This window comes from Ochotona princeps, chromosome 15 (assembly GCF_030435755.1).
Source record: "Ochotona princeps isolate mOchPri1 chromosome 15, mOchPri1.hap1, whole genome shotgun sequence".
Lineage (NCBI taxonomy): Eukaryota > Metazoa > Chordata > Mammalia > Lagomorpha > Ochotonidae > Ochotona > Ochotona princeps.
The window spans coordinates 30,466,500-30,492,831 of NC_080846.1; the positions used below are offsets into that span (position 1 = coordinate 30,466,500).

The window sequence follows — 26,332 nt, forward strand, 5'->3', positions numbered from 1 at the left end:
GACAAACGAGCATGTGAAGATACTCAATATCGTTAATCTTCAAGAAAAGGCAAATTATAGAAGAGCCAAAAAAAAAAAGAAGAAAAAAAAAAAGGATGTAGTAGAACAACCAGGCCTATCATACACTGCTAGTACAAATGTAAAAATTGCCGAACTAGAAATGCTTTCCTATTTAAAATAAAAGTTAAATTTTAAAATAGAAAAAAAAAATTGCCGAACTATTCCGGAAAGCAGTTTCACCATTTATTGCAAAGCAAAACAAAGGCTTACTATGACTGCACTCCTAGGTACAACCTAAAACAATGAAAATAGACCTCTAAACAAAGCATGACACACAGAATGACGTTATAAAAAAGACATGGTAGTCAAGGAAAAGGCTGTCAAATTTGAGCCTCAAAAAATATGATGCTTAACTGAATCTTTTAAAGTAAGAAGCAAGCTCAAGTTATATCTAGTTTCAAAACCTGACCTTAGCAACTGCTCAGTTTTCTTATTTGTAAAATAGGTGAATAATGATTTAAAAACAATAAAATTCTTAAGACTGCCCGAGAATGGGCCAGATTGGGCTGGGGCTGTGGTGCAGTGCGTTAAGCCTCTATCATGGATGCCAGCATCCTGTATCAGAGCACCAGTTTCAAACCTGTTGAGGCCATTTGGGGATTGAAGCTAGGAGAGGGGACACCATTTGTCTCTGTCTCTCCTTGACACTCTGCCTTTCAAATAAATATACATCTTTTCATTGTTGCTGTTATTCTTCAGGTTTAAATAAGAAATTGATTTATGTTTTGTATACCTTCTACACATAGCCTGAAGGTACTTCTAGACAGTGTTTTTAGTGTCTTTGAGTTTTGATTGTGATCCCTCAGGTGAGTTCATTTTGACTGTGATACACAACGAGAGTTCAGCTGTTGAATTTTTTGTTTTCCACGTCACATAAGCACTCAAAAAGTTACGGATTTCGGAACATTTTGGATTTCAAATGTTCAAACCAGAAATGTTCAACATTCATTTTCCACTTAACATTAATTTGAAAATAAGTTATAGGGGCAGGAATTTAGCCTATGATTAAGATACCATGTACCTCCTGGAATACTCTGATTTCTGGATCTGACTTGCAACTCATTTCCTGCTAATGTAGACACTGGGAAGCAGCCACCACAGCTCAAACAACTGAGTTCCTACCACTTGAGAAGGAGACCTGGACTGTGTCCTGGGTCCTGGCTCTAGTCCTGGCCGCTGTGGCCTTTTTTTGAGAGTAAACTAGAAGATGGGAGATATAGCCAACTTTCAGCCAAATAAACACAATGGCAAATATTTTGAAAAAGAATGGCTTTGCTTTAACACGTTATGAAAACCTAATCTCAAAGGATAACTCCTAAAGTTACAACAAAAAATTTGACTAATTACACAGACAGCACAATATGATAGCTGGAATTCTAAATTTAATTAAAAATTTTTTTGAAAATCTATGTATAGTTACTCCTTCCTTATCCATTCTGAGATCCACAGAAGGTGTTTGAAGCCACAAAATTTATAGTACTTTATTTTTCCCTATCAAAAATAACCACAATAGTTTAAATTATAAATTAAGCACAGTGACACTAATAATAACTAGAAATAAAACAGAACAATAATATTGTAATAAAACTTATGTGAACATAGTCTCTCAATTTTCAACCGCCACAGGGAGGGTATTCAGTGTGGACACGTGGAACAAAGGAGTAATTCATGTCACTAATGGAATGGAGATATCATCATGCTACTCAGAATTTAAAATTTAGGAACTGCTCAATTCTTGAACTTTCCATTTAATATTTTTGAACCACAAATGATCACAGGTAAGTGAAACTACAGAAAGCGAAGCAACACAGACCAGGTAGTGCTGCAATATTAACTTTCAAACACCAACCTCCAAGTTCTCAATTAATAGAAGTTCTATTAATAGTGGTACCAAGAATGCTTAGAATATAGAATTAAATAAACCTGAGTTAAGCAGCAAACTCCTGATCAAGTTTGAGTTAGAAAATGTGAACCATGAATTTCTGGGAGTCCTTAAGATCCTTTTAAGAGTGTCAGGAGGGTCAAAACTAGTTTTCTAAAACTTGTTCATTATGTTGACATTTTCACTGTCAACTGACGGTGGCTAAAACCACCAGTATCTTAGCAAAACTCAAGGCAAAGACTCAAAACTTTTTAATAGTGGTAGTGAACTCTACACAGTCTCACAAACATCTTTGACAAAGTACAAATAATTAATACTGAACTTTTACTATATATGATTTTTTAATATTCTATGTGACAAAATGAGATGTATGATTCAGTGGCTAAATCCTTGCCTTGCATGCACCGGGATCCCCTGCAGATGCTGGTTTGTGTCCCAGTTGCTCCCATCCAGCTCCCTGACTGTGTCTGGCAAAGTAGTAGAGGATGGCTCAAGTCTTTGGGATCCTGCACCCTTAGGGGAGACCCAGAAGAGGCTCCTGGCTTTGGATTGGCTCAGCTATGGCCAACTGGGGTCACTTGGGGAGTGAACCAGCTGATGCAAGATATTCCTCTCTGTCTCTTCTTTTCTCTGTAAATCTTTCCAATAAAAAAAATCTTAAAGACAAAAAAATAAATAAATAAATTGCTACTCAGAGCCAGCATGGTGGTGCAGCAAGAAAAGCCACCACCAGTGACACTGATATTACCTGTGCAAACCAGTTCAAGTTCCCACAGCTTCACTTTCTCTTTTTTTAATTTTACATAGCTTTATTTTTTATTCCTTTTTGTTTTATTAAAAAACCTTTCATTGTTATTATTTTTCATGATACAGTTTTGTATATATAGGGATTCCCTCCTTATTCCACACCCCTCCACCATTTCCCCACATATTATTACAGTACTATAGTCCTTTAGTAACAGTTACAAGTTAAACATTCTGCTACTTAAGTGCATTGTGGATACAGGCAAAGTAACAAAATCTGGTATTACGGTGTCAATGTATATTTAAGTGTTTCACTGAGAGTCCTCCTTTTAACTGGGTGAGGAGATGCGTACTCCAGTGCTCTACTTTTGACTCTGCTCACCACCATTGTGGGAAAACAGCAGGGCCTCTGCACCCACGTGCGAGACTTAGAAGAAGTTCCAGTGTCCTGGCTTCAGTTTGGCCCAATCTTAGCCCCTGCAGTAATCTAGGACATGAACCATTGGATAGAAGACTCTCTCTCTCTCTCTTTCTGTCTCCTCCTGTTGACTATACTTTCAAATATATAAAACAAATTTTATATATAAAATGAATCTTTAAAAAAATCCTGCCTATCAAGTTTTGATCTATCCAAAATGTTAATAATTATGTATTAAGATATATATTATCAAATCTTGCACATATACTTCATTCAAATTATCATCACATAACACACTCATCTTAGAAACATGGAAATAGAACCGATTTCTCTTATTATACACATTAAAGAGATTTGCAAAAACTATCATAGTAAATTCCAGTCAAGGATGCAACATCTGGAGACACTTCTAGTTGTCACAACTTGGAAAATGTGGTAATAGTAGCCAGTGTGTGGAGTTTAAGATTCTGCTAAATATCTTACAATGCACAGAAAAAGATAACCCTTCACAACAAAAATTTTTCCAAGCTAAAATGTTAATAATTGTGAGAAATTCTGAAACAGCGTAACAGAACACAATAATTTTTAATGAAAATATTCATGATCCAGCAACTCCACTACCAGGAATGTATCTAAAGGAAAAGAAACTGCTATTAAAAGAGATATCTGCACTCTAATGGTTATTGCACCATTATTCATTATAGCCAAGATATGCTATCAGCACAAGTGTCCATAAACAGATAAAGGAAAAAAATTCTGTCATTTACAGCAACATGAAGGAACCCAGAGGACAGTATGTGATTTGAAATAAGCCAGGCACAGAAAGACAATACAGCAGGAGGTCTCTTATATGTATAAGCTAAGAGTAGCAGTTACCAGAGACTGGAAGGAACTGGAGGAGTCCTGGTAACTATCGCTGACAATAACTAATTATATGTTTCAAATTAGCTACCAGAGAAGATTCTGAATTCCTAAAGCAAGTAAACAATAAATGTGCAATGAGATAGAAAAAATGCTATACACATAAACAAGCAGTAAGTCTCTAATTTTAAATAAACTATAATAAACTTAGAAATTTTTGAATTTTAATTTAGACTATAGATTTATCAATAGATAAATGGATAAAATTCATATAAACAAAGACTCTCTGGAATCTTCAATGATTGTTTTTAATAATACAAGTGAGCCATTATAACCAGAAGAGCATAAGAACTACTGAATGTCATTATCCTTGTCTCCCATGAAAACAAATAAAACCAGAAGATTAAACCAGCTTCTTACCCTGGCTATGAGGACTTGCTGGACTAAGAGAGGGCTGATGCAGATCTTTGGTTGGTGTTGGATAAGATTCTTTCCCTTGGCGTTGACTCATCTTTCCTGGTGTCAGCAGTTGAGACTCGTCACTATTTGCTATGATAGCTCAAGGAAACAAGAGAAAAACTTAATTAGTATAATAGTCATACATTTACATAATAGCATAGTAACAAAGAAAAGAATTAGGACTGCAATGGCTTTGGTAGCTATATTCATCTTACCAACTCCATCATTTAATAAATTATTAAAATCATTTTGTTTCATGTTGGTTTACTATCAACCTAAGAGGAATTGACAGGTACATTTAAGTCAAATACACAATTTGCAAACATGAAAATATACAACCAACGATACCCAGCATTGCAAGGCATCACCATTTATTGTGTGCCTTTCAATTTTACTAACTATATTTTCCAAAAGAACTAACAAAGATAAATCATTTCACAAATAAAAATTATCAGCAGTTGCAATCACTAGAATCTCTAATCTAGTTTCTTTTAAAAAGGCATTTATTTATTTTTGTTTGAAAGGCAAATTTTACAGAGAGAGAAGGGAAGACAAAAAGAGAAGGTCTTCCATATACTGGTTCACTCTCCAAGTGGCTGCAATGGCCAAAGCTAAGCTGATCTGAAATGTGGCTGATAAGTAGTAGCTTCTTTTAGTCTTCCATGTGTGTGCAGGGTTCCAAGGACTTGGGCCATTCTCTACTGCTTTCCCAGAGCAGCCCAGAACACAAACCAGCATCTATATGGGATGCTGGTGCCACAGGTTGGGGGACTAGCATGCTACACCATGGTGTTTGCCCCATCTGATACGATTTCTAATTTTCATAGAAAGTGGTATGATTGCTGTTTTCAAAAGCGGAATATTGGAGGTACAAAGATTGCCTTATCTAAGACTATGTAGCAGTAGTTTTAAACTAAATGCTCAATTTAAATAATGCTTTGAGGCTGCCTCTTACCCACTTGACAAAGCTACTGATAATACAAGAGAACACTCAGGGGCTTGGCGGCGTAGCCTAGTGGCTAAGGTCCTCGCCTTGATCCCATATGGCTGCTGGTTCTAATCCCGGCAGCTCCACTTCCTCCCTCTCTCTCCTCCTCTCAGTATATCTGTCTTTGTAATGAAAATAAAATAAATCTTTAAAAAAAAAAAAAAAAAAGAGAACACTCAGTTAGCTTTCAATCTACAAAAAACTTTAACTTCTTAACAATCATTTGCCTTCACTCTACCTTTTCAAGTTAAAAAAAAAATCAGCACTTTGCTTTTATCACAACTTTTAAATATTTATCCAAGAGGAAAGAGAGAGAGAGCTTGGGGTAAGGGGAAAACACAGAAATACACACATACAAAGAAAGAGAGAGAAAGCAAGAAACTTCCACCAACTGGTTAATCCTCAAAGGCCCATAGCAATCAAAGCTGAGCTGCGAATGGGGCCAGGAGCCAGGGGCCAGGAGTTGGGAGTGCAACCTGTAGGTCTCCTGTGGGTGGCAGGAATCCAAATACTTAAGTCTATGAGACTGCTCTCCAGCGTTTACATTGAAGAGAGGCTACAGTCAGGACTTGCAGCTGGGAATCAAATCCAAGGAGTCCAGTGTGAGAGATGGACATCTCAGCATCTAGCTAACCCTTGCTCCAACCATCTTTTAAGCCACACTGCTTTAGCACAATAGGAAAAACATACATTTTTGCTCCTTATATTGTAAAATGACAATATGAAAACATGTATTTATCATCTAAGACAGATGACTCCTAAATTTATTCTCTAGCTATCCTCCTAAATTAAACCTCACATATCCAATTGCCTGCCTTATAGTTAAGGTTTTACAGCAGAAATCTCACATTCATCAAGGGCATAGTTTTTAACTTAATAATTTAGGTACTATTTTTAAAGACAGCATGTTTTCAATTTACACTACAGTAAAAGCCCCAATGACTCCACTAAATCAAGAGTTCAACAAACGTTATAATTCAGCAGGAAAACAGGCAAGGGCTAAAAATAACAGTCAAATGAAAAGTTGCTCAACTACTCATATGAAGTAAATTTCAAGACAGTTAAAAAATTATTGAAACTACAGTTGTATATAATTCATATCAATTTGGTTAAGACAATATTTGCCAAAACACTGTATTTCCAACAAAACGAACAAAAATTGGTGTTTTTTTTTAATGTCGTTACTATTTCTTTTTTATTTTAGCTCTTACATGTGAAGCAGCATATAAGGCATTTTTCCCCCCATGTCTCACTTGTTTCACAACAGGATGTCCTTCAGTTGTAATCATTTCATTGCAAATGGCAAAATTTCATTCTTTCGTATAGTTGATTACTGCTCTATGTATGTGCCTATATCCCATTTTATCTATTCATTTGATGAGGGATACCTTAGTTGATTCATGATTTTGGCTACTGTGAACAATACCACTTCAAACAAGGGGAGCAGGCATCTCTTTGAGACAATCAATTCTTATCTTTTGGGTATATGCCAGGTAGTGGGATTGCCGGCTCATACAGATAGTGTATCTTTTTTTGTTAAGAAATCTCTACACTATTTTCCACAGTGCACTTTAAAAAACTTCTATACAAAAACTTACTCTTTCATTTCATCTAACCATGATCTCTTTGAAGTGCCCTAGTAACTTATTACTAATTTCACCTTACAAAATACATCTCTTTCTTTACAGTTAGTAGCCACCACTTCACAGCTTTACTCTATTACTTATGCTATATGGTTTTTATTGTTGTTCTTGTCACTATCTGGTATTATATATCATCTCTTTATTGTTGCTTCTCTTTCATTTCATCTCTTTATTGTTGCTTCTCTTTCATTAATTCCCATTACATTTTAAGAGAATAGGGAGTTTTGTCTGCCTTACTCTTCTGTATGTTATCATTTACAGTTATGCTTCTTAGCATATTGAAAATGTTGCTTTCTATTGCATTATACTGGTAGACAATTTGACCTAAAGAAAAAAAAGTAACCGGTGAAATACAAATCAAGATCATAATGAAATAAATACTTTGCACCCAGTAGAACTGGTGAAAATTACAAGTCTGGTAATATCAAATACTGATGAGGGCTGGATCAACCGAATGGCTTAGTCTCAAGTAAAAATTGGCAAACGCACTTTGGAAAACAAGTTGAATCTATCTCTCATGGACCGAATTTTAGCATACATCATGAGTCTAACAAAGCCACTCCTAAATTTATACCTAGAAAACTTTTACAGTTGTGTATAGGAGACAAGAGTAAGACTGTTCATAGCAATATTGCTGATAAAGCAAAACCCGAAACAACTCAAATATTTGTAAAATGAAAGTAAAATGGACTAATAAACTGTGCCACATGCTTACAATGAAATAGCCTATAATATTAAAAGGAATATCTGTTTCTAAACCAAACAACATGGGTAAATTTTGAAAATAAAATGTTAACTACAAAAATTCCATTAAAATTACATATAGTATGATACCATTCTCAAAAACCTAAAAACTTTAGTGATATAAGTGTAAATGAGACCAAAACTTGGTTACAGACATGCACTTTTTAAATAACAGAAAAAAACTCTTTAAAAACAAAGAGTAACAAAACATACAACTTTATTACAATCTTCACAAGCAGGTGCAAAAAAAGAAATACATGAGGCATCTGTAAGATTCTTGAGCTGCAGATTCAATACATGCTCACCGTGCGACGTTTACCATTCACATATCACAAATGGGTTATTTTGCTATTATCAGATAAAACATTTAAGGCTAACAAAATAAAATTTAGATGAACCACTACACTAACAGACCATGCTTCTACATTCCATCAGTAACATACAGTTTTCAAGGTCCTAAATAACTTCACTGTGTGAAAGAAAGCAAGCAGCTCTCACCTTGAATATATAAAAACAGCAATGAACAGAGTGCATTAGTCTATAAAAACTCAGAAAAGCCATATTTCTATTTGTTTTTTTTTTTCTCATTCCATTCAAAAGCCTAAACTAAATCAATGGAAGACATTCTATGTAACACAAAAGTTAACTATGATATCCTATGCTATGTGTGCGCTAGTGGACTATTTGGATGGAAATAAAGGATAGTAACTTTTTGTCCATATTTCCTGGCATCTGGCTGACACCAAATAAATAACTGACTTTAACTGTGATAGGAATCACTCCACAAATCCAGTATCTTTTACAACAGTTGGCTCACCTACTAATGATAAAGCTACAGTGCCCTCTGGTGGTTACACTGTAAGTAAAGTAACCTATTTTGGTACTCTAGTGCAGATCACACTAAAATAATCAAACAATATATTCTACTGTATATAACACCAATATAATAAACACACCAGATGTACTTTCAAAGAATAACATACTTAAGAGCCTTTCCTATCTGAATTCAATATATTTGAGGGATTTCATAAGCTTCAAAGTTATGTAAGTTTTTGCTTCATCTAAGTGGAAGCACAAAGAAGACACAAAATTTTTGACAAGATCTTCTTATTTAAAATTTCTTTTATTTTTATAATAAGGAGAACATGGTTGATCAGGCTGGGAAGGATCAAGGTTTAGGGAAAATTGGGTGAATTCACTGCTTCCAAATTTGCTGTTTATTCTTATTGTTCCTAGGGGAACAGAAGAGACAAAGGGGGAAACCTCTCACGGTTTTTCACACATCCCAGTACCCAGGGATGAGGAACCACCAGCTCAAATAAACCCAGGGTCTCAATGTGTACATATTCCAAAGGTTCTGTTCAAGTGGCTTGGATAGTTCTGAAGTGCTGTGTTTTTCACTGATCCGAGGATGATGTCACCCTCCCAGTGTCCATTCACTCCATTCACCTAGATTTTTTCTGTAATTGTTTGGGGTAGTTTTCCAGTTTTCTCTGTTCTGCTACAGCACCAAATGTGCTGCCATATTCTCCTTTTTTTTTTTTTTAAAGATTTATTCATTTTATTACAGCCAGATATACACAGAGGAGGAGAGACAGAGAGGAAGATCTTCCATCCGATGATTCACTCCCCAAGTGAGCCACAACGGGCCGATCCGCGCCGATCCGATGCCGGGAACCAGGAACCTCTTCCAGGTCTCCCACGCGGGTGCAGGGTCCCAACGCATTGGGCAGTCCTCGACTGCTTTCCCAGGCCACAAGCGGGGAGCTGGATAGGAAGTGGAGCTGCCGGGATTAGAAACGGCGCCCATATGGGATCCCGGGACGTTCAAGGCGAGGACTTAAGCCGCTAGGCCACGCCGCCGGGCCCCGCCATATTCTCCTGTTACAACAGGACCTGTGTCCACTGTTCTACCTTTTTCATTAATTAGGACATGTTCTTGTAGGCAAGTCCAAGTACCTGGACCAGGCATCCCAAGCATCGCCGGAATTTTTAAAGTTAACAAATAACGTTTGTAAATGCAAAGCTTCCTCTTATAGATGGCATAAATCACACTGGTTTCAAATTTTTTCATCAATTGCACAGATTCTAAAAAGAAATAATATGAAATTACTTCACTGAAAATAATTCTGGGGTGGTCTTTGGGCCTAGTAGCTAAGTTGCCCACACCCCATCTTAGAGAGCTTGTGTTAGAGGTTCTGTGGTTCAATTTCTAATTCCGGCTTGCTGCTAATGTGAACCCCGGGAGACAGCAGGTGGATGGCTCCAGTTGTTTGGTCCAATCATCCATATGGATGGTCTGGAAAGATTCTCCTGGCTTTTGGTTTTAGCCTGCTCCAGTTGTTCAGTATTGTGGACATTTGAAGAGTGAACAGCAAATGGAATTGACCTCAATCTTTCTCACGCTTTACAGCCTCAACTCAGAAAACCGGAAAAAAAAAAAAAAAAAAAAAAAAACCACCACCAACAAAAAAGACAGGTGGTCTCTATTTATAATTACACAGCCGAGCCTTTTCATGTTTGCCAGAAGATGTTATACATTCACTTCAAACACATATATTGGTATTTTAATTCATATATGTAAAATACATAACCTCAGGAAATGTCTTCTATTTTAAGTACAAATTACCAGTCTTCATTTATCTGTCAACTATCAAACAAGAAAACAAAAAATATTTCGACATTTGCTTTTTTCCCCTGCTTTTGCTTTGAACATTTCTACTATTCTAATAACACTGAGTTTTTAACCACAACATATTTAAAATAAGGTCAACTGCTGCTACTAAGAATGAAGTAAGTTTACCATATTATTTTTTAAAATATCTCATAATTCCTTTAGACAACAGTAGAGCAATGACTTACATTTTATAGCCAGAAAACTCTGTTGTCACTAATTTTTCAGTTTGTAGGCCTTTTGGCCAATGAAAAACATGAAACCTGGAGCAGTGATAATAATTTGGAACAGATAACTATTTAGAAATAAATACTAACTTTCTAAATCAATGTAAATTCCTATAAAATTTTCAGAAACTGAAAATCCTAAGGATATTTAGTTTTTAGCTTCAAGCACTTCATAAAATAATGTTTTAGTAGGTAAGTCTCAGAAGTTCATTGAATCTGAGTAATTCCATTCTTTCAATATAGAATTTGTTCCACCACTCTCCAACTAGATCAACTAATCCTTAAGGACAGGGGCCATGTTTTATTCACTGAATACACCCAAAGCTAGAACAGTATAGAGCCTGTACATCCAGAAAGAAAATTCAGTAAAATTTACTGCAGTTAAAGTTCTATAATTTTAAAGAATATATCTTCTAAATCTCTGAAGTAAGACAAATTTACTTTAAAAATCATGAAGTACAAAGAAGTTTCACAGTCCCAATGAGAAACCAGTATACTCAATGAACTAAGTCAATCCCAAAAAGACAAATACATGCTCTCTCTGATACAAGTCAACCTTCAAGCAAAACATTAAATCAATATGCCCTTTAGTCGCTGCAATTCATGGGTTTTGATATTTTTGCTTTTATTTTCATTTCTTCAAAATTGTTTCTTGTCTCTTGTCGAATTTATCACCGGCTCATGGGTCATACAGTATCATAATTTTCTCCAAGGTATTTTTTTTTTCATTTCTTCATCAACACATTGGTCATTCAAGTAGCATGCTATTTAACTTCATGGCATTGTAAATTTTTCCATTTTTCTCCCTAGTGTTCATTTTATTTTACGGTTTTTCATTTAAGGGAATGCATAGTAACTGTGTAATACAGACTATCATATCCAGATGTGAAGACACAATGCAATATCATGTCTACACCCAAATCAAAGATGGATTCCGAAAGAAAACTGTTAAATACATCTTGGCAAAAGGATGTTGGACTGTCTGCCATTGTCCATACTTGCAATGTCAGGATACACTTTAAATAGCGGAATGATGGACTTGTGACTGCTTATGAAGGACTACACTGTTTTAATAATACCGTGGAAATCAGTAGTGGGGCAGGAATTTGGGAAGGGGGTAAGACAAATTCTACAGCCTATTAAATTGTATCATAAATTTTTTTAAAAATCTCAAAAGAATAAATAAATAAAATTTGATAGCCAGATTATCTATTTATTAGCAGAATAAGACAATATCTCTCACTTTTACATGGCAGTAAACTGCTTGCACCATCTCCAGATCCAAAGTTGCCTGGAATACACTTACCAATGACACTAGAAAGGGATACCATGAAGAAGAGGTCCTAAATTATGAATTGAATAATCAAGTAAATAATGCATTAAGATGTAAACATATAAATACTGTCTACCAATGAGAACAGATGGACACTGAGTACTGAAAGAACATTTACATTCTTTACTTGGTATGCAATGTCTAGAAAGAAGTAGAAGACTTAATAAATCAAAAATGAAATACCTTGACTTTCATAAGCACACATTAAAATATCACCAGGTCCCCAAACGTGACATTTAAACTCAGCTACTTACTTGATTGCCCAAGGACATCTTTGCTATCACCAAGAAGCTTTTAATGCAGAGTAATTGAGCAGCAAACAAATAGAGTCCAAACGAAGAAGAAGCAAAATGCATCAGGATGGAAGCAGCAGTGAAATAAAAGGACAAGGAAAATAGCATTAGTTTATAAGTAGAAAGCACATGCACAACAATCCTAACAGTCATAATTTACAAGAAATTTCCTGTTCTATACCAAAAATCTATGACTTAGACATTATCAAATACTTGTTTTAAATTTGGAAAAAAGGTAGGAAGGAAAAAGCAAAATCATCCAAGAATTTTGCTTAAAAAATTGCTTGTCAAAAATTACTTTTTACTGTAATTCAAGATATAAATCAAGAGTGGTAAAAACATTTAGAAATATAAAGGAGAGGCAAAAGTTATTCCTTCCCTGAATTTTAGAAAAAGTAAAAATATGTTAACACCCATGCACTGTTAAATATTAGTTCTGCATGCCATGAAAGCATGAAACACTAGGCAGATTTAGTCTGTTTCTTCTACAAAAAGAGAAATGTCAATGAAGTGCTTATTACATGCCAAGCATTGTGCAAAGAACTGTGGGAAGATATCAATGAAGCAGAACATTTTTTTTCAAGTGCAAAAAAAAAAAAGAAATTTTAATTAGAAAGTGCAAAAAAAAAGAAATTTTAATTAGAAAGATAAATTTCATTAAGTTACAAGATCCACCAAATATGAAGCATCTTGTCTGGACAAAGTCAGAAGACCCAATCCTGAAAGGAAGAATTTTGAATTAACTAAGAGAAATAGAAAAAATATAGCTGACCTTCTGTTTATTACTTTAATACACAACATTACTCTAATGGACCAGTGCTTTGTTCCACCTGGTAGGAACAGAGTTTCAGGTACCCTAGTTACATGGTAAGGTATTAAACCAACTATTCCTAATAACTACATTATTATTAAAAGAGAGTAAGGGAATCATAATTGGCTATGGCCAGCAAGGCATGTTGGCAGCTGTTTGCTTTGGGCTTCTGTCACCTCCTTTGAGAAAATCTCAGACTGATTATGTCCCTAAAGGCTACTTCTCATTGTTTGGTGCTGTGTTCCAACACTTGAAAGGCTTTTGGCTCTATTTATTTACAGCAATTGCCCACACATACTGATTCTTGTTCTATAAAGTGATTTCATTTTCACAGCTGAAACGGAAGAATGCAGTTTTGCTTACAATGAACTCCTTGTGCTCAAGTCCTTATTACTGACGGCGAAATTATCACAACTATGAGCCTTGTGTGAAGAGATTAAAGTATTTGTGGTAGTCAATCTCTAAAATGACCCCCGGTGACTCCCACTTCCTGGCAAATAATCCCCTCTTTGAATGTATGCTGAACGTAATGAACAGAATATGTCAGAAGTGAAGGCATGTCTCTTCTGAGATTCTACTATAAAAAGACTATGATTTCCATTTTGTTTATACTTTTTCTGACACATCATTTTGGAAATAGGACTTTGGCAAAAGCCAGCTACCACTTCATAAGGCATTTTCATAGAGACCTACTAAGGTGAAGGAACTAAGCTTTGCCAATAACTACTAAGCACATTTGGAAACAGGTCTCTGATCTCTAATCCTCCAACCACCCAATCCAGCTTTCAGTGTTGCCTACAGCAGTGTCCCCTTCCCAATTTCTTGACAAACTTTGAGTCATTAATATTTAATTATACTCCTCTTGGATTCCTAACACCAAAATTTGGTAACGCTTATTGTTTTCAGCTGTGTTATTTTTAAGATAATTTGTTATGAGTTATTAAGTAATTACTATAACACTAGAAAGCTGAAATACACTTTAAGCTTTAGGAAATTGACCAAGAAAACTGCGAAAAACTTGCAAATGCTTTATAAACAGCTAACACAAAAATATTTCTCTACTGTTGATGTGGGCAACTATTGATTTCCCAAGACTTGAATTAATTTTCCTAAACAAAAATGACAGCTCTATTCACACATGTACATATTTGGGAGTATTTAATTTCAAATATGTTTTGAAGTTTTACAGTTGATTTTGTTATTTGGAGTAAAATAGTGTTGTTATCATTCTCAAATTCTATTGATTTATAACACATATTAACTTCTAGACAGCCATATACCTTCCTTGTTTACTGCAAGAAAATAATCCACATAGCAATTTCTGAGTACTTGTTCCCTAAATCATCATTTCTGCCTACTTTCATGTGTATGTCATATAATCTGACACAACTGAATTAATCCTTTTTTTGGATTGAGATTCTAAAGAGTCAAATAGCAACTATTTCAACTACTCATTAAGCTAATATTACTGAGTAGTACTATGAACATATTATCATGTATGCATCAAATGATACAGCAAACAAAACAAATAGAAAACTACCAAGGACATTATTCTCAAATTTGGAAAAAAACGATGCTAAAATGAGGAAACACAAGACATTCCAAACATCCACAGCTATAGCAATGTTAAAACAAAGCAGAGGGCCCAGCGGTGTGGCCTAGCAGCTAAAGTTCTTGCCTTGAACGAACCAGGATCCCATATGGGCGCCAGTTCTAATCCTGGCTGCTCCACTTCCCATCCTACTCTCTGCTTGTGGCCTTAGAAGGCAACTGAGGACAGTCCAACGCCTTGGAACTCTGTACCCTTGTGGGAGATCTGGAAGAAGTTCCTGGATCCTGGCTTCCGATCAGCATAGCACTGGTTGTTGCGGCTCACTTGGGGAGTGAATCAGCGGACAGAAGATCTTGCTCTCTGTCTTTCCTCCTCTCTGTATATCTGACTTTCCAAAAAAAAAAAAAATCTTTTTTAAAAAAGCAGAGACATAACAATACCAGTTTCCAAAACATTAGAAACAGCCTAATTCCGGTATAAAAACAGGCATATAAAACAAAAGAACAGAATAAAAACCCCAGAAATTAATTCACACACCTGAAATCTTTGACAAATTACCTAGTCAATCTCTGGAGAAAGGAGAGTCTCTATAAAAAATGTTATAGAAAAGTCGTATTTTTGCATATAGAAATATGAAATAAGACTCCTATCTTACACCTTATCTATAAAGAACTCAAGCACTCAACAACAACAAAACAAATTAATCCAGTTAAGAAATGGGCAAATAACATGAACAGGCATTTTTCAAAGAATTAAAACCAAATGGCCAACAGGTATTTGAAAAAAATGATCAGGCACACTAGCCACCAGGAAAATGAAAATAAAAAACATGATGCAGTTTCACCTCACTGATTTCATTCAGAAATCAGAAAACAACAAATGCTGCTGAGGATGTGGGGAAAAGAGTACCTTGATTCACTAGTGGTGGGAATATAAACCGTTAAACCATTACAGAATAAACTATGGAGAGTTATCAGAAATCTGCAGCTACATCTACCATATGACCAAGCTACCCCATTCCTGGGAATTTACACCCAGTGAAATTAAAGCATGAGAAACAACTATACAATGGACAGCAGAATTAAGAATCAAGTTCAAACACTCAAAAAAGCAATGCTGAACCACAATGAAAACTAAGTTTCAGAAAAGGATTGTACAGGATGTGGATACAAAGGTATTAAACTAGGATCCTCCCAGAGCCACTGTAATGATGCTAATGGAAAACAGGATATAAGTTAATTGAGGATCATATTTTGTCATAACTAATATTACTGACATATACTGCATACTGATAAACTATAAATTGCTAGTTTATTTTTATTGACTTACTTAAGGATCTAGTTTATAGTGTTCATTATCATATTATCAGCACATAAACAAAGTAAAAACTGCTGTGGCAATACTGAATACAAATATTTCATATGGCTTGTCAAAAATTAAAACATGAGGCATTCCTCTAGGCTTTTTGCTAAAGATACAAAATATATACAGTGGTCCTGAACATACTGTCATATGGCAGAAGAAGGAAGCTTTCAAAAATGACTAAGATCCTATAAAAAGAACTCAGGACTCAAGGCTCTGATTGGCCAAAGGTGAAATAATACAACAATCAAAAGCTAGCCTACAAAGCTGGTTTAATCAAATCAAGTTAAAAACCTAGCAGTGCACAAATAAAAATAAATAATAAAAATTTTCAAATAAAAATCCTCATTTACTTGTTAAGAATGCTAGAGAACCCATTCGTTTCTATGTGAATGAAAATTTTAAAATGGATGTCGACTTTCCTATAGAAATGCACTCAAAGTAGTCAAATAGTTTTCAGAACGTTCCGAATATTTATAATTACAGCCTGCAAGTAACCAAGAGTATTATCCATTTGTTGTTCTTCGTGAAATAATGTAACTAAGAATGCCCATCTGCAATTGCTAAAACAATTAGGTTAAAAATAAAAGATAAACTTTAATGTAGACATGCAGATTGCATTTTCCAAAGTCAGAACAAGTCAGGCATATTATATGCTCTTGTAGAACTAGAGTCACCAAGTCATTGCCCACGTGCTAGAAACCTTTCTCTGTTAATACCATTTCACTGGAACACAGGCCATACTCATTTATTTACATATTGCCTCTGGCTACTTTACACAACAATGACAAAGTTCAGTTATTCCAACAGAAACTATACATCTTCAGCTGAATACAAGTATCTCAAATTCCACATATCCAAAGCTGAATTAATCTTTTCTCACCTTTTTCCTTCTGATCACACAACAGAAAAATGGAGGAGATCCAAACCTCTCATTTGCATTTCTTCTCCCTGTACATCTCTCTTCCACTCCTAAATTTAAGGCCAGGAACTGATTCTAAAGACCCTACACCTTCTAAATCTCTCATATTTACCCTCTAATCTCATGCCTGTTACTGCTATTCTGTGTCTGAATTTGTTACCCCTCAGTAATTCACCACTTAGACTGGTTTCATAGAGTTTCTTCTAAGACATATATGTGATTAGATCCCTAAATCACTAAAAAACCACTTGAATGACTTTGACTATCCTTTTGATATTTTTCTGTGTCCCACTGTACATTCAGGAACATATTATTCAGTCTCCATATGTTTGCATATGTTTCTTAAGTTGTCAACTTCTAACTTCATTCCATTGTAATCAGAAAAAATGCATGGTATGCTTTCAATTTTTTTTTTAATTGCTGAGAATTGCTTTATGGTCTAGGATAGGTCTATCTATAGAAAGTTACATGCATTGATGAAAAGAATGTATATTTTGCAACTGTGGGATGGAATGTTCTGTAGATATCAATTAGATTATTTTGGCCAAAATTTCCACTACTTATAGCAAAGAAGAAATGTGTAGAATACAACCTGGTTAGAAAGTTCAACAAAGATGTAAGAAAATAGACCAAATCCAATAGACTGGATTAAAAACACAAAACCCATCTATTTGTTGCCAACAGGAGACATATCTCACCAAGAATGATCAGCAGAAATTGTATCTCACGGATTTTGACTGTTTTTTTTTTTTTTAGCTTCACCTCTTCAAAACACTTTTTTCTCATTAAATTCTTCAATGACTTATAGATCATAGAGTAGCATCATTTTCTTCAAAAAGGTTCTTGATTTTCTTTTTCATTTCTTCAGCGACACATTAGTCGTTCAGTAGCACATTGTATTCACTTCATGGTGTTGTTAATTTCCTTTTTCTTCCTGTTGGTGATTTTGTTTTGTGGCTTTTCATTTAAGGGGATGTATAGTAACTGTGTAATGGAAACTATCATATCTAACTGCATGTTATTAACTTCATGGTGTTATAAATTTCTACTGTTCTTTCTGCTGTTGATTTTGTATTGTGGCTTTTCATTTAATGGGATGTATAGTAACTGTGTAATGGGGACTATCATATCCAGATATGAGAATACAATGCAGAGTGCATCTCTACTTCCAGACCAAAGATGGACTCCTAATGAAACTGTTTACATATATCTTGACAATAGGATGCTGGACTCTGCCATTGTCCATGCTCGCAATGATGGACATATGACTGTTCATGAAGAACTATACTATAGCAATAATATAGGGGAACTCAGTGAGCAGTGAGGGGATTTGGGAGAGGGTATGAGAAAACCCAGGGCCTATGGAATTGCATCATAAATGATAATAATACCATAATATTGCAAATTGCTGTTGATGTTATATTGGGACTCTTAATTGACTGGGATGATATTCTACCAGCTCTGACTTCGGACCAGAAATGGTCTCCCCAAGAAACTGTTCAACCCATCTGGACAATAAGTAGCTGGACTCTATGCTTGGTATATGTTTACAAGGAAAGAATCTTGATTGAATTTGAACTGTAATACTGCATCAAGGTGGAGGAATCCACCAGGGGGGAGGGGCGAGGAAGGGGTGGAGGGATTCCCAGAGCCTACGAAACTGTCACATAATGCAAAATAATTAATAAAAAAAGATAATAATAATAATAAAAAGTAAATTTTTAAAAAAAGAGAACCATTAGTAGTCTAGAAGATAATCTACTAAGAAAACAGGTTATTCACTTGCTTGAAAGACAAGAGCTAGGAACTCTGTCTGGATCTCCCACATGGGTGGCAGGAGCCAAAATCCCGCAGCCATCATCTGCTGCCTCCGAGGATATAGATTAGCAGGAAGCTATACTGGAAGCAAAAGGGCTTGGACTCAAACCACATGCTAAAATGTGTGTTATGGGTATCCCAAGTGGTAACTTAAGTCAAAACACCAAATGCCAGCCCCAGTTTTAGTTTATGATCAACTAATCAGAATAATCACAAATAATTTACCTAGGAAATACGCAAAAACGAAAGTTTCAAGAAATTGTTTTACATCTACACTCATCAGAAAGATATTCACTGACTATATCTTTTTTTTTTTTAGATTTAAAAAATTTTTTTATATTAATTACATTGCATTATGTGATGCAGTTTCATAGGCTCTGGGATTCCCCCCACCCCTTTCTGTACCCTCCCCCCATGGCGGATTCCTCCAATTTGGTGCAATATTACGGTTCAAATCCAATCAACATTCTTTCATTGCAGCATATACCAAGCTTACAGTCCAGCATCCTATTGTCCAGATAAATTCAATGGTTTCTTGGGGAGAACATCTCTGGTCTGAAGGCAGAGCTAGCAGAATATCATCCTTATCAATTAAAAGCCACAACGTAACATCAACAACAATTTACAACATTATAGAAATATTTGACATAGTATTGAGTAACCAATATGTTTAAAAAAATGCAAGTTCTTAACCACATCCTGTGACTACTTCATTGACATTTCAATTTTAGTTTATATACAACCAGCTTCTATACACCTTAAAATGACTATAGGGCACTATCACTGACTATATCTTAAGAACTGCTTAAATATATCATCTTTGTAGTTCTTGACACTGAGAAAGGTTATGATTCCAAGTATGAAACAGAATATACTAAACTTATACAAACTTCAAAAATTAAAAACCGCACAGTCTATTGAAATTCCATTACAAATACTAAAAAAGACTAACACATCTTAAAAATTTCTCTTCTGAAGTCATTTATACAATCACTCCACAAATCTTACATAAAGTAGCTTCCTCTGGTAATAGAAACAACACTTCAAAGAACATAGGAGTTGGGGCTGAGGCCATGGCATAGCATATTATGCTTCTGTCTACACTGCCAGCATCCCACATGGGTGCCGACTTGAGTCCCAGCTGCTTCACTTCTCATGCAGTTCCTTGCTTTTGAACTGCAAACACAGTGGAATATGGACTAAGCCTTGGGCCACTTCACCCATGTTGGAAGCTCAGAAGGAGCTCCAGATCCCTGGCTTCAGATCAGCACAGCTGCAGCCATTGCATCCATCTCTCTATATATCCATTCTCTCTATATATCTATGTCTGCAAACCTGCCTTTCAAACAAAAACAAGCTAATAAAAAAAGACATATGACTTTGCTTAAAATAAAGAACATATAGTCTATATTATTGTTTCTAAAAATTGACTCAAACCTTTCAAACTGAGCATTTCAAGATACACTTAATACTTTTCATCCAAGTCTAATAACATCACAAAACTCGAACTATGTGCAAGTAGAATAAAGAATTAGCAAGTTATTTTTGTAAAAAAAAAAAAAAGAGTAAAACAAAAGAAAATTAATGAACACTTAAGTCAGACTTGGTCCAAGTTTCCTGACCTCATAGCAAGACTACTATAAAACTCTTCTAAATCATTTGATAACCTACTGCTAGATTCATCTTAATAACCTACAAAAATATTCTCAATGACATTATCATTACCTATAGAACTAAATTCCAAATCCCTGATCTTCCAGTGAGTCTTCCATAGACTTGCTCTCTATATGCCACATCAATTATTATTCTCATAAAAACCACTGTCCTCTAACTTAGTGTTTCTATCCATTTATTTTGAATAAACTTTGAACAATCAATTCTCCATTTAGCTTTGTCTCCTGCTATCCTAAGCTTGAAGGATCCCCTCGCTCATTTTCAATCCTATGATCCCTAATTACTTGTGCTATTCAATGTTCATGTTCTCCCAAAAAAGTTTCTACAACTACTTCCATGTAAAACAACAACTCATCTTTTTAAGCCTGTCTTCTAATTATTTTTTTGGAGAGAAAATGAATTATTAGCAGCATCTTAATAGGAGTTTTATGCTTTTTCTTAAAAAAAAAATTTAAAAAGATTTATTTATTTTTATTGGCAAGGCAGATTTACAGAGGAGACACAGTGAGAAAGGTCTTCCATCTGCTGGTTCACTCCCCACATGGCTGCAATGGCCAGAGCTGAGCTGATCCAAAGCCAGGAGCCAGGAGCTTCTTCTAGGTCTCCCATGTGAATACAACATCCCAAGGACTTGGGCTATCTTCTACTACTTTTCCAGGCCAGAAGCAGGAAGGCAGATGGGAAGTGGAGCAGATGGTACACGAGCTGACCCCATATGAGATGCTGGCAGTTAAGGGGGAAGGGTTAGAATGTTGAGACACGGTGCCAGCCCCCACATTTTCTTAATTATTATTCAAAACCACTCTAGGGAACAGATAATACAATTATCTTTACTTAATAGGCATGGCACCTGGAAACACAGATTATTTAATTAGTTACCCAGGTCACACATTAATGCGTAGTTAAATATCATACAAAACCCATTTTTTAAACTACTTCTTTTACATCTAAACAGTAACCAGGTTAGGCGATGCAGTTCAAAGGTGACATTTCATAATTAGTTAACTTAAAAAGTGGATTAGTTTCAAATGCAAAATATTTCAGTAAATCACAAAAGTATTGTTATCATTTCCTCCGAATTTATATTATTTTGCAAGACAACAAATAAGAAAGAAAATTTTCCAACTATTTTTTAAAACAATTTTGCTTAACTTCTTAATAACAATTTAAATTTGAAAAAACAATTAAACATTATTAATAATGCTCATGGATTCAGGCATAGAATTTAATACTTTTAATATTGATACATTCTTCAAAACAAATGATAAATCATAAGTAACTCTAGGCACGGAGCCACTATCTTAGAAGTGAACAATTCAGAACCAAAGCGAACTCAGTTACATTATGTTATAAGATGGTAGAGAAGATAATTAACCTCTCCGAGCCTATGATTTCCATAGTAAATTAAAGAGAATAAACAAGTGGCTGTTACTAGAACAATCTAACAATCTAACAAAGAAAGAAAGCAGCAACTGTTGTTACTGCTGACATTTTTATTGGCAACAGAAGATGTAAAATATTTCAGTTATAGCAAGAACCTAAGAAAAACCATACTTAACATTCTATGAAAAATATTATAAAGACAAGTTTTAATCTTAGTATTTTTGACATTATAGTAAAACTCAAATAATCTACCATCAGTTTTCTATTTATAATCACCATGGCAACAAATTTTTTCGAATGCCAAGTTATTGCCTTATCCATTTTCTTCCTTAACAAGTTGCTATTTTAAAGTTTAACTTTTTTGAAAGCTTAGGGAACAAAAACAAATCTGAGCCAAGAGCCCAAGATAGGCTAGACTAAGATTGACACAAGCCAGCAAAATCGCTTTCTACTATCAATCATTACACTGTTCCTATACTGGAGGATTAATTAATTAACTAAAATTCACAAGCACCTCAATATAATGATGACTCTCAGTTTCACAGCAACAGGGAAGACAAGTTGTCCTTCACTCTGGGCCAATAATATAAATTTGTTAAAGAATCTACTGCCTAACAAATCAGAAAGCTACCAAGCAGATTATATTTCAAACAAGTGGCAGCCTAACTTTATCTAGTTAACATTTGACTTTAAATATTCTCAATAAAGGGTTTACAAATCAATATGTAATGAAATTACTAAAAATGCAACAGAACTGAAAATGAAATTACGCTGGAGCAAAAATTTTTTTCCTAGTTACAAAACATCATTTAATCTATCATCCTAGTGGATGTTTTAAAAATTATTGGGTGAAATACACTTTACCCGACACCCTTACATATTTTTTGTAACTTCAGAATTCAATAATAATCACCGAATAGTAAGATTTGCTAAACTCATCTGCAAATAACAAATGTTCCTAATTCTGATTGTGACTGTTTCATTTCCTCTGTTAATAGCTGTGCATGACTTAAGACTTGTTTTAATTTCTTGAACTTTTAACATTTTTCTTAATCTCACACAAAAAAAAAGGAAAAAAACAAATGACTGTATCAGTATGCATACACTATATATTTGGCAGGACACGGGAAATGAGATGGCGCACATTAGAAACGTGTGCCAATAAATTCATCTACTGATGAGAATCACAAATAATTTAAAATACTATTTTAAACAGCTCTTTTTAGTTTATGACATATGTATTTTGACTGGAGGACTTAAACACTTTAAACCTGTAAAAGAGAGTCTCTCATTAGGTCACATTTGGACTACTCACCGAAATTCGATCAGCTTCTCCATCTGATAAAACTGCCTCCATAATGCAAGATTTATGCTGCTCTTTTCATTGATGTTTAGCCATCCTATAAGCCTGAAAATCCTAGAAAAAAAATCATATATATTAGGACAGATACAATATAGAACACAAAGCACTAAGAGAAATCATTTTAAATTGAGGTTACTAGGAAATGCAATACAAGTGGAGAAAAAAAATGAATTTTTGCAATGGATTTGAAGAATGGTATGGGTTCAGAAGAAAATCAAACTAGAAAAAACACTCCAAGAGGCTTTTATTACAGTAATCCAGGAAGGCAAATATGATATTAAGATAAAGATGAAGTCAAAAAGATATAGGAAGGGCTTGGCAGCGTGGCCTAGTGGCTAAGGTCCTCGCCTTGATCCCATATGGCCGCTGGTTCTAATCCCGGGAGCTCCACTTCCTCTCTATCTCTCCTCCTCTCAGTATATCTGACTTTGTAATAAAAATAAAAAAAAAATAAAAAAAAAAAAGATATAGGAAGCCTATGTGAATGTATCATACAATAATAATAAAAAGGAAAAAACATATAAATAAATATTAAAACAAAAGGAGGATGGCAGAAAGTCTCATTGCAGACTTGAAATTGCATGTATAAAATACATGAACTCTGTTCTGTTTATGTACTTAAATTTTTTCCAAAATAAAGATAGGGCCCAGCACACTAACCTAGCGGCTAAAGTCCTTGTCATGCACATGCCGTGATCCCATGTGGGCGCCGGTCTGTATCCTGGCTGCTCCATTTCCTAGCCAAATCCCTGCTCCCTGCTTGTGGCCTGGGAAAGCAATCAAGCACAGCCCAAAGCCTTGGGACCTTGCAACCATGTGGGAAATCCAGAAGCTCCTGGCTTCAGATCAGCTCAGCTTAGCTCAGGCTGTTGTAGCCACTTGGGGGGGTGAACCAGCAGATGGAAGATCTTTCTGTGTCTCCTTCTCTCTGCATATCTGCCTTTCAAACAAAAATAAATAAATCTTAATTTTAAAATGTAAAATAAAAGAGATATAGTAAAGTTCTATAACTATTTTGAAGGCAGATCCAGCCATTGTGGCCGTTTGGGGAGTGAATCAGCAGATGGAAGATCTTCCTCTCTACCTCTCCTCCTCTCTGTGTATCTGACTTTCCAATGGAAATAATAAAAAGAAATCTTAAGAGAAAAAAAAAAAAGAAGGCTATTTACTCTGGGGGAGTGGGACAAGGGAACAAACAGATCAGAAGTTCAGTTTTGGGTGTGTTACATTGGAGATGTATATGTAATAGTGAAGTGGATGCACTGAATTGGATGTTAGAGTCTGGAGCTCAGAAAAGAGATGTGAGCTGGAGATAAAAAATTTGGGAGTTGGCACATTGCTGTCTCTTAAAGCAGAATCATATCATCATGGAGGGGCCAATATCAAAGGAAGGATTTTAAGACGTGTTAGGCTTATATATTCACACCAAAAGAACTGCATTCTTTCTTTCTCAAATCATTATTCAGTATGACATGTCAAGAAGTTAACTTAATTTCATTTGGGATCCATTAATAAATTTAAAACAAAAAGGTTACTGCTGTGTCACCTGTATCAATTCTCTAGCTATTTCCTTGATTTTATTAAATCACTTTCCTTCCTGTTCTAAGTTGTATGCTGTATGCAGAATATATCAACAAAAGATACAAATTCAGCAGCATCGTAAGAAGCATGGTCAGAAACAGTAAGAACATCCCAGTATTATATAACAGATTGTACTAAATGCCACCAAAGAAACAGCCCAATAAAAGAGATCTAAATGCAAATGAGTTACTGCTGGGGTCCATATGGTAGGTGTGAATAACACAAAGGTGTGAAGAGAACAGCTCCCCTGCTTGGCAGGGCCCAGAGGATTTCTCTCTGACCACCCTGACACAGTCTCACCCCCTTTCGCATGGACACTCAACCACCACACTAATTTTGTAATCTATTGAGGCATTGTTTGCCCTTGTGAGATGGCTTTTGCAACCAACAAGAGCTTGAGAGTTAATGTTGTTGATACTGTCTTGATGAGTGGGCCTTTAACTGCACATAGGAGTACAATTAAACCCATGCCGTTTCTGGACACCTTATTGTGTGCCTACCCATTGCCCTGAAATCTGGCCCAGACATACAGCATGCCTTCGGGGAAATGTCTTGATAAGAATTTTACAAACTAATGCAAGTGATGGGAGTATGGCCTGAAACTGCTATGACAAAAAATATAGCTACTGTGACCCTAAAGGCCATCCTGTTACTGCGACCCTAAAGGCTATGCTGTTACTGTGACCCTAAAGGCTGAGCTTGCAGGGCTAATGGCCAACTAATGTCAATGGCCCCAATCCCCATAAACCAAGGCCCCAGACCTTTTAACCCATACATAATTCAAGATAGGGGCCTGGTTGTCACAGGCAGCGCCAAAGATAGAGCCCAGACTTGAGGAGAACAGGTGGGGCCTGGCAAGCCTAAATAAGCAAAGAATGTGTAATCCTCCCTCATTCATCTCTCAAGCTGTTGTAAATTGTGCCCCCCTGAGGCTTTGTCAATCTGCCCCTAAAGAAGAACTTGTATTGCTTCTATATAAATAAAGCAGACAACTTTCTCGCACTGTCCACAATGATCTTGGAATCGTAGTGGTCCCTCTCTTCTCTCTGCGCCTATTTCATGCACCCTTCTTGAGCTCCAAACTCAGCTGGAGCTGGACTCCGGCAAGTTACTATAAAAGTTCTCTTCTAAGACATTTGGATAAAGCAGTATGAGAGCCCAGAGAAAGCACACAGTATGGAAATCTGCTACTGTCAAATGATATTTCAAAACACAGTACTACTGACCACCAAAATATTATGCAATTCTGATAGCTTTCAGTATTCTCCAGCCTTTTGAAAACTCAAGGGCAAAGGATAATTACTTCTACCATATTTAAACAAGAAAAACCACTGAATGATTACTTTCATTCCTATATGAATCTGTAAGAATTCACTTATGAAATCACATAAGGATTTGTCTAAGCATAGCTCATCTTGATTATTCCTGTTAACTCTCAAGAGTTTTCAGTCTGTGAATCTTCTTCCTCAGCTCAGAAAAGTCCTGTGTGCGCGTGTGTGTTATTTCTTCCTTTCTTTTCTACATTACTTTCTGTTGGAAT

General features: G+C 35.5%; 1 protein-coding gene across 6 annotated transcripts in view; it reads right to left on the bottom strand.

Annotated features, from left to right (window-relative positions):
• OSBPL8 (oxysterol binding protein like 8) overlaps positions 1-26,332 on the bottom strand; it is a 151,631-nt gene that overhangs the window by 75,603 nt on the left and 49,696 nt on the right. For 2 of the 6 annotated variants that reach the window (XM_058673195.1, XM_058673196.1), the window contains exons 2-4: positions 23,164-23,265; positions 12,288-12,324; positions 4,386-4,523 (exon numbers count right to left, since the gene is read on the bottom strand). In XM_058673195.1, the coding sequence (XP_058529178.1) occupies positions 4,386-4,523; positions 12,288-12,324; positions 23,164-23,205 (217 nt within the window). In that variant the 5' untranslated portion in view covers positions 23,206-23,265. Of the gene's footprint in view, positions 1-4,385; positions 4,524-12,109; positions 12,165-12,287; positions 12,325-23,163; positions 23,266-26,332 lie in introns of those variants that run through there. The other 4 variants (XM_058673197.1, XM_058673198.1, XM_058673200.1 and 1 more) reach the window with 4 other exon arrangements.